At 44.0% G+C, this 9738-nt stretch overlaps 1 protein-coding gene across 1 annotated transcript; it reads left to right on the top strand.

The window, feature by feature from the left end:
• The first annotated feature begins 467 nt into the window (after window positions 1-467).
• On the top strand, window positions 468-9166 carry LOC145391224 (uncharacterized). Its single transcript, XM_080265900.1, has 5 exons — window positions 468-605; window positions 3177-3317; window positions 5943-6355; window positions 8408-8847; window positions 8893-9166. The coding sequence occupies exons 1-5, from the start codon at window positions 551-553 to the stop codon at window positions 9164-9166; spliced, it is 1323 nt and encodes a 440-aa protein (XP_080122026.1). The 5' UTR covers window positions 468-550.
• Window positions 9167-9738: the final 572 nt, after the last annotated feature.

Here is a 9738-nt window from a genome sequence, read left to right as displayed (position 1 = left end):
TTCGTGATTCGTGACTTTCGGCGAATGAGTGACGAAACGGGCGATGACGTCACGGTCTTCGAGAACCAATGAGCTCTCGTGTTACCCGTGACGTCATCAATTTGGTTCTCTTGCTAGTTGTGCCGAAAAAAAAAGAAAGAGCCAAAGGAGTATCATTTTTGCCTGGCCGAAAATGGAAATAAACAAATATGGCTTCCTCACGTGAATACCTTTCAGAAAAACGTACCTAATTTAGTCACAGACATACGCAACCGGAAACTGACGCTCACTCCCGCCTCTCAAAACCCCTCCCTTCCCCTCAACCCCTCCCTCAGCGCCGCGGGGGAGAGGGGAGGGGAGGGGAAGGAAAGGAGGGGACACATGACACTCTCTAGCAACACCTGGCAATCCCGTCCAACCCCTGCCTATATAAAGGGCGGTGGCCCAGGGTCGACTTCAGAAGAGAGAGTGCCACCAGACTAAGAGGACCTCGCAGTAACACGCTTAATCAGTGCAAATCATCCTTGAAAACCTGAAACCCAGTGAATTTAACCCCCTCAGAAGGACAACCATGAAGCTGTTGGTTATTTTGACAGTGGCTGCAACCGCCCTAGCTGCCCCGCAAGGTGAGATTTTAAGTCCTCATTTATTTCTCAAAGTCAAAATTAATTAGGGAGAGAAATCACGCGTCCAGTAAAATTGTCTTTCTTTTTTCTTTTCTTTTTTTTTTTCCTTTTTTTTTTAGTATATTGATTTTACAGCCCTTTTTTTTTTCGACTTACGGGAGATATTTCGTGAAGGAGTTATGAAAGAATTTTTATTAGGTATTTGATGCTTACGTGTGTTTCCCAAGGCTGAATGGAAAACGTATCCTTAGACCCACCAGAGAGAGAGAGAGAGAGAGAGAGAGAGAGAGAGAGAGAAATTAAGGTGATAAAAATACAAAAAGATATAGATTGAGAGAGAGAGAGAGAGAAATTAAGGTGATAAAAATACAAAAAGATATAGACTGAGAGAGAGAGAGAGAGAGAATGTAAGGATTTAACACATCCGTCCACACACTCCATAAAACTGCTCTCTCTCACTACAAAATTATACCCAAGATTAACACTACACCATGATGCTAGTCACGAAGAAGTGCTGTGAAAAGGGATGTAGGGCCGCTGTATTGTGTCCACTGAGTTGTAACAATAATCCTGAAATATGATGCTAGTCACGAAGAAGTGCTTTGCCAATTTAAAGTGAGTGTACTATAGGTCGGAGATGTTAAATTAAAAGCAGCCAATTCTCTCTCTCTCTCTCTATCTCTATCTCTATCTCTCTCTAATTCCCCTTGTAATGTCCTGTTCTAAACAATAACAACCGGATACGTACACACACACACACACACACACACACACATACATGCATGTATATCAAAATCCCCTTCACACATCCACGCACACACACAAGGTCGCTCTCTCTCTCTCTCTCTCTCTCTCTGTTTCCTTCCTCCCTATTTTCATATCTGTCTCTCTCTTCTCTCTCCATTTCTCCTTCCTCCACCTCATACCTCATTTCCTCCCTCCTTCCTATCTCTTCCCTCGCGTTCTCTCTCTCCTTCTCCCTTCCACCTTTCATCCTCTCTTCATTTTTCTCCTCTCTCTCTCTCTCTCTCTCTCTCTCTCTCTCTCTCTCTCTCCTCCATTATGTCCTATATTGTCATTTCCTTGAATTCCTCCATCCCCCTTCTCTCTCCCTCCCTCCTTCCCTCCCTCCATTCTCTCCAGTTCTACACTCCCTACCTCCCTCATTCTTCTCCTTTCCTCCCCCACCCCCTCTCTCTTTCTTTCTCTCTCTACTCCATTCTAGTCTCACTCCACCCTTCCCTCCGGCTATATGCTAGAGAGAGAGAGAGAGAGAGAGAGAATTAAAGTGATAAACATATAAGTTACACATATTAATCAGAGAGAGAGAGAGAGAGAATTAAGGTGATAAACATATAAGATACACATTAATTAGAGAGAGAGAGAGAGAGAGAGAGAGAGAGAGAGAATTAAGGTGATAAACATATAAGATACACATATTAATTAGAGAGAGAGAGAGAGAGAGAGAGAGAGACAGAGAGAGAGAATTAAGGTGATAGACATATAAGATACAAAGATTAATTAGAGAGAGAGAGAGAGAGAGAGAGAATTAAGGTGATAAACATATAAGATACACATATTAATTAGAGAGAGAGAGAGAGAGAGAATTAAGGTGATAAACATATAAGATACACATATTACTTAGAGAGAGAGAGAGAGAGAATTAGCTAAGGTGATAAACATATAAGATACAAAGATTAATTAGAGAGAGAGAGAGAATTAGCTAAGGTGATAAACATATAAGATACACATATTAATTAGAGAGAGAGAGAGAGAGAATTAGCTAAGGTGATAAACATATAAGATACAAAGATTAATTAGAGAGAGAGAGAGAATTAGCTAAGGTGATAAACATATAAGATACAAAGATTAATTAGAGAGAGAGAGAGAGAGAGAGAGAGAGAGAGAGAGAGAATTAAGGTGATAAACATATACACATATTAATTAGAAAGAGAGAGAGAGAGAGAGAGAGAGAGAGGCAATTTATTTCCTTGTATATCTCACTGCATAAAAATTCCAACACATTAACCTTGAGAAAAACAATAATAATAGAGGAAATTATTTGTGTGTGTGTGTGTGTGTTTGTATGCTTTTGTCTTTTAATTTGTGTATGTAGGCCTATGAATGTTTGTGTGTGTGTGTGTGTGTGTAATTTTACCCCTCTTTCCTGCCTTCTCATATATACATCTAGATAATCGAACCCAGTCCTTTACGAATTTGGACCGTTTCTGGCTACATATGTTTAACTTCTTTCCCCCTGCCTACGACCTCTGGAGGAGAAATGAAGACGAAATGATCTTAGGGTGATGGTGGTGGTGATGATGATGATGATGATGATGATGAGGAGGAGGAGGAGGAGGAGGAAGGATGGTATTCAGTGCTTTGGGGGGAGTGAGTGTTTGAAGATGGTGATGATGACAGTGATGATGATGATAATGGTGATGACGATGATGATAACGATAAAGGTGCTGACGACGACGATGATGATAATGACAAGGATGACGATGATAGTGATGATTTTTCCCGTGACTCATTATTCATCTCCCATCCCTCCGCCTACGACCTCCGCAGTGGAAAGCGATGCCGAGATTATCCCCGGGGGCGGCACGAAGTCCACCGGCAGGCGCCCCACCACCATTCCCAGCGATGGAGGGGTAATTCTGGTAACCCCCCGGGGGAGTGGTGGCAGCCTGTTTGAGATCCTTAGACGAGGTGAGAAAAAAGAAAGAAAAAAAGAAAGAAAGAAAAGAAAAAGGGGTCGCAGAGTACCCCCTTGCATGACGCCGCATCCTGTAAGGGGCGGTTTTTATTTTTATTTGATTTTATTTATTTTTATGCATGGTTTTTGGGAGCACCTATGGTTTTGGGAGCGCCTATGGTTTTGGGAGCACCTATGGTTTTGGGAGCACCTATGGTTTTTGGGAGCACCTATGGTTTTTGGGAGCACCTATGGTTTTTGGGAGCACCTATGGTTTTGGGAGCGCCTATGGTTTTTGGGAGCACCTATGGTTTTTGGGAGCACCTATGGTTTTTGGGAGCACCTATGGTTTTTGGGAGCGCCTATGGTTTTGGGAGCACCTATGGTTTTGGGAGCACCTATGGTTTTTGGGAGCACCTATGGTTTTTGGGAGCACGCATGGTTTTGGAAGCACGCATGGTTTTTGGGAGCACCTATGGTTTTTGGGAGCATGCATGGTTTTTGGGAGCGCCTATGGTTTTTGGGAGCACCTATGGTTTTTGGGAGCACGCATGGTTTTGGAAGCACCTACGGTTTTGGGAGCGCCTATGGTTTTTGGGAGCGCCTATGGTTTTTGGGAGCACGCATGGTTTTTGGGAGCGCCTATGGTTTTTGGGAGCGCACGTCTTTTCTTTCACTAGGCAAAATTTTGGGAGCACACGCGTTTTATTTACTCATATATTTATTTTATTATTATTATTTATTATTATTATTATTATTAGAGCAGATACAGTTTCTTAGAGCACATATTTGATTCTCGAGAGCACACACTTTTATTATTATTATTATTATTATTATTATTACAGCATATACAGTTTCTCAGAGCACATAATTGATTCTCGAGAGCACACACTTTTATTATTATTATTATTATTATTATTACCGTATTATTATTATTATTATTCACTCCATATATCTATCTCATCTATGACGTCACATTTTTCGAAGGGCGGTTTGGGCATGATGGTTTGGAGAGGACAAATCTTTACTCTTTCTCGCACTCTCTTCCCTAACGCTGATTCCTGTGAGGGGTGACTGCCGCTGTGTACTGTTTTATCTTTTCTTTAACAGTTTCACCGCTCTCTCTCTCTCTCTCTCTCTCTCTCTCTCTCTCTCTCTCTCTCTCGCTGCGTGTTTTTCGTATGAGGCTGCACGGGTGAGGGTCACACACGTTGATAATTTCTCCCCTTGCAACACCTTAATCAATTGCACAACGCTGCATGCTGTGAGGGGCAAACTGGATTAACACTGTTTCTTTCTTTTTCATGTTCCTCTTCTTCTTCTACCACTACTATTACTACTACTACTACTACTACCACCACTGCTACTACTTCTCCTCCTCCTCCTCCTCCTCTGCACCTACGAGATAATCATTTTTTTTTTAACTTGTTTTTCCTACAATTCTTTCATTTATTTCATATTTAACTGATTTATTATACCCATGTGAAGGTAAGTTATTAGAGAGAGAGAGAGAGAGAAAGTGAGAGACTGACTCACATTTCACCTCCACCTCAATTGTTCTGTACACACACACACACACACACACACACACACACACACACACACACACACACACACACGCACACACACACACACACACACACACACACATACACACACACACAAACTTTTGAGCCATTAGTCTTCTGATTGAGAGCTTGGATGTGACGAAATGCGAGAGAGAGAGAGAGAGAAAAAAAAGGACTGTGTGTGTGTGTGTGTGTGTGTGTGTGTGTGTGTAGAAACAAAGAAATCAGGAACGGAAGCAGAAATCATGTCAAATAAACAAAAAAAGAGGGAAATGTGTGTTTGTTATGCAACCAACACAGTCCTTGCTTCCTCTGTGTGTGTGTGTGTGTGTGTGTGTGTGTGTGTGTGTGTGTGTGTGTGTGTGTGTGTGTCTGTCTGTCTGTGTCTGTCTCTCTGTCTGTCTGTCTCTGTCTCTCTGTCTCTGTCTCTCTCTCAAGGCCGGACCTCCTTATAACGTGTGTATAACTGCCTTATTCTTGCAATGTCTGATTCTGTCTCTCTCGGCCTTGGGGACAAGCTTCGCCACGCAGGACAGACAAGGATAAAGCGAGATTTCCGGCATGACGTGTGTAAGGACGAAAAAAAAAGACACACACACACACACACCTTACAGACTGTTGGTGTGGCATATAGTTTTCCATTGACCCATATCAGTTTTCCATTCATCCATTTCAGTTGTCCATTCACCCATTTCAGTTTTCCATTGACCCATTTCAGTTCTTCATTCACCCATTTCAGTTTTCCATTCACCCATTTCAGTTGTCCATTCACCCATTTCAGTTTTCCATTCATCCATTTCAGTTTGCCATTCACCCATTTCAGTTCATTGTTTTTTTATCTACCTATCTATCTATCTATAGCCCAACGCCCCAATCCCGCAAAGGGTGTCCGCAGACAAAACGCCTCCAAGTCGCTCTTATTTATTTATTTAGAGATAGATAGATAGATAGATTTATTTATTTTCCTCCTTTTTCCAGTCATTCTAGGCGTCTTCCGGTCAGTACACAGTTTTCCATTCACCCATTCCAGTTACTGTTTTTGCATTTATTTATTTATCGTCCTTTTTCCAGTCATTCCAGGCGTCTTCCGGTCAGCATCCGACGCCCCTGAGGATCGCGACTCGACTGCGGTGGGAGAGACAGACCCGGACAGTGATGGCTTTCCGTTCACCTTCCCTTCCTTCTCCTCCATCTTCCCGCGGCTCCCAGACTTCCCCAACATCCCAGACCTCCCTGACGGCTATGACAACTCCACGCACGAAATTACAGTCATCAACGGGACCAGATACGAGACCAACACGACGATGACGAAGCAGGATAACGGGAACGGAGGGGTCTGGTTCACGCACGTCCATACCGTGAGGCGCCTTCCCGGTGCCGACGAAGCCGAGGACACTCCTCTCGTGGAAGACGTGGCTCCGAACTCCCCGGCTGAGGAAGGGGTTGATGCCGCTGAGAATGAGGTGCAGAATGAGAACGAGGCGGTAGGTGTCTGAGGAGCCTGAAGAAAATGGCTTGTATTTTTGTCTCCCATCTAATACTGCTCTCATGTCTTCCTGTTCCCCTTAATCCCTTCGCTTTCTGTGGACGTATTAAATTATTTTACTTAAGTCACCGCAAGACGATTCAATTCTGAGGGATATTCTAGTGGCTAAAAGAATGAAAAATATCTGGATCACCTCTTAGCATGCCCGAATTTCCCTCACTTGAATAACAGTCTGGATGTGTCGCAAGTAAAATTGCCACACTCGTCCATGGCAGCGAAAGGAATAAACTAACCTGCTGACTTGTTTGTTTATGCTTGTGCGTGTCTAAAGCTAGCATAATAGCCTCTATCTAGCGTCTGTGTGATTGAAACTAGCAGCACTTATAGCTAGTGTTGTATGCTTGACGGTACCATCATTTACTATTAAAACTAGTGCCTGTGTGATCAAACTTAGCATAATTGATCCAGCTAGTGTATCAATGACAAACTAGCACCATGAATCCTAACTGGCAATAGATAAAAATAGCATAACTCTTCCTAACTAGCATTAGATGTGGTTGACACTAGCATCTCTGACTGTAACTACTGCTTGTGTGGTTGAAACTAGCAACAATTACTGAACTCAGTGTCTGTGCAATTGAAACTTAGCATTCTTTCAAACTTATGCCTCCACAATCTGAAACAATTATTGGCCAACATCTTAGCTCCTGTGAGGAATTAGCATCATACTAGCATCATTTTTACTAGTGTCTGTGTGTAGCTAGCAATAATGATAGCAAAAGGCATTAATTATAGCAACACTTGGCTCCTGTGACTGGCTTCTGCTGTTCCGTGCTAATAAACCCGCAGGACACTTTATTAACGTGTTTTATTCCAGCCGACCTTTGTGCTTGTTGTTGTGGCCCAGGGATTTTTTTAACGTGAACCCAGTGGACTGCTGGCTGGAACTGCCCTCCTCCTGCAGTCCACCAGCCTCCTTACAGGGGTTAAATGGGAATTAATGGGTTTTTGTATAACCGGGCAGTGGAGCCGCCCGGTTATATCAGCGCCACCACGTGAAGGCGCCCCTCTCCAGCACCGTTTGTCGTGCTAAGGGAAAACGTTGCAAAATGTGTAATATGTGGCTCTGGAAATTCCGTCACACCTCTTCCTTGGCGATTTATTTTGCACATTACATCTCAGTATCCTCTTGTATGTTACTGATGTAAACTGTCAATATCAAGACAGAAATAATATAGAAGAGAATATTAAGGTGCTATAGGCTAAATAAATCGGTAGAGAGGAGGTGTTACGGAGCTTCCCATGTCATTTAAAATACTGCCTTCACTTGTATATATTTGTGTTGTCTCGCTCCCTGCTTCTGTGTGTGTGCTAATCTATCATCATCATCATCATCATCTTAACCTCATTTCCCTCTAATATACGGCTCCCTTATACCTAATACCTAACTTATATTCTAACTAATACCTATGTACAGCTGGCCTTCATTGCTAGTGCCCTAAAATATCGATCGGGGATTTTTCGTCACCGTTCGCAGAGGTAAGTGTCCTTCTTGCTTGCTGGTATATGCTGACTGCCCTCAACTGTTTCCCGTACGGCTTTGAATATGAATGGATTGCAGAACACACACACACACACACACACACACACACACACACACACACACACACACACACACACACACAACTACTACACCTCATACTGACAGTCCGTACACAACCTAAACCTCACATTATCTTCACCTAATACTGCCACACTTAATACTGTCACAACTCACGCTTCCAAACTTCACACTGCCACACCTCACTTCCACTCATAATGCCACACCTTACACTTCCAATCCTCACACTACCACACCTCTCACTGTCACACTTTCCAGCCCGTACTGTACAAATATTCTTTTAACGCCTATAGCTTCCTTGTTCTCTAAGTAAAAGTTTGATATAAGTAGCACAGGCGTCAAACCTCATATACTTGCCCATATACAATGACATACAGAACAGAAACTCATAAACTCCTCGGCTTATCCCATATCCTCTCTCCCACACAGGACGCCTCTCAGTCTCGCTCGCGTCGCTGGGTCCTGAAGTGGGTCGAGAACAACGCTGTCCTCTCCCCAATGCCCCTGAGCGTCCCACACCGCCTCCCCTTCACCCACTACTCCAAGAGGCACCCCAACGCCGCAGGAACCCCGACCGATAAGCTGGGTAGGCCCGTCGTCCGAGGTGTGGAGCGCGACGGAACCGTAGTGCGCGGCGGGGACGAAGGCGAACGACACACCTCCGACCCCGACGTTCGAATCCCCATCCGAAATGAAAACGACATCGCCGTGAACTTCGTGGGCGCCCATCCCCGCCCCGCCAACCCCGACGCAGAGGTGTTCGACATTGACCTTGTTCGTGAGACCGAGAGGAGGTTCTTTGAAGGACGGTCGCAGCCAATCAGAAGCCAGCCATTGACGTCCCAGCCAATCAGAAGCCAGCCTTTGAGGTCACAGCCAATCAGAAGCCAGCCATTGACGTCCCAGCCGTTTAGGAGCCAGCCTATGAGGTCACAGCCAATCAGAAGCCAGCCCATGAGGTCACAGCCAATCAGAAGCCAGCCTTTGACGTCACAGCCAATCAGAAGCCAGCCTTTGACGTCACAGCCAATCAGAAGCCAGCCCATGAGGTCACAACCAATCAGAAGCCAGCCTATGAGGTCACAGCCAATCAGAAGCCAGCCTATGAGGTCACAGCCAATCAGAAGCCAGCCTTTGACGTCACAGCCAATCAGATCACACCGGTACAGATCAGAGCCTAGATTGTAAAGCCGAGTTGTTTGCAATTTCACAACAAAAGCAAACTCCACATGACACCCAATTCTCCCGCCACAGAATCAAAGCATCATTCTTCCACTGTGCCATATTCTTACTTGGAATTCGAAGCTTCACTCATTCTCAGCATCAACACATAGAATCGAACTTCAGTCTTGCAGAACTCTAAATCTTTCCCTGTGCCATATTTCTTGCTCTACTTTGAAATGAAAACTTGATAAATTCTTAGCGTTCTCTCTCTCTCTCTCTCTCTCCACAGTCTTTTAAACGCAATGTATCCAGGCCTCTCGAAACGAACCGATCTTGAATTCCTCTCTCTCTCTCTCTCTCTCTCTCGTAGCATAAAAACAACGCGATAGAGCAGCTCCTATTTATTACCGTTATACATACTGGTTTAGTGAAGAGGATTTAGTGAATAGTGAAGGATGTATAATGCTCCCCTGTATCACCAAAGGCCTTAATGATGAATAACAACCTCCTCTAGCGATGTAAAATGAATAACCACGTCTAGAAAATGAATAATGAAGGGGAAGGAACGGGTTAGGATAGCGATCTAGGTGACCCCC

The sequence above is a fragment of the Coenobita brevimanus genome, chromosome 17 (assembly GCF_032717465.1).
Source record: "Coenobita brevimanus isolate Jiangsu-jjx chromosome 17, ASM3271746v2, whole genome shotgun sequence".
NCBI lineage: Eukaryota > Metazoa > Arthropoda > Malacostraca > Decapoda > Coenobitidae > Coenobita > Coenobita brevimanus.
This window is presented reverse-complemented; position numbering and strand designations above follow the sequence as displayed.

Excerpts from the sequence above, each read along its gene's own strand:
- LOC145391224 (XM_080265900.1), top strand. The coding sequence starts at position 551 with ATGAAGCTGTTGGTTATTTTGACAGTGGCTGCAACCGCCCTAGCTGCC. Across the intron at positions 606-3,176 it reads CGCCCTAGCTGCCCCGCAAG|TGGAAAGCGATGCCGAGATT; the intron begins GTGAGATTTTAA and ends CGACCTCCGCAG. Across the intron at positions 3,318-5,942 it reads GTTTGAGATCCTTAGACGAG|TCATTCCAGGCGTCTTCCGG; the intron begins GTGAGAAAAAAG and ends TCCTTTTTCCAG.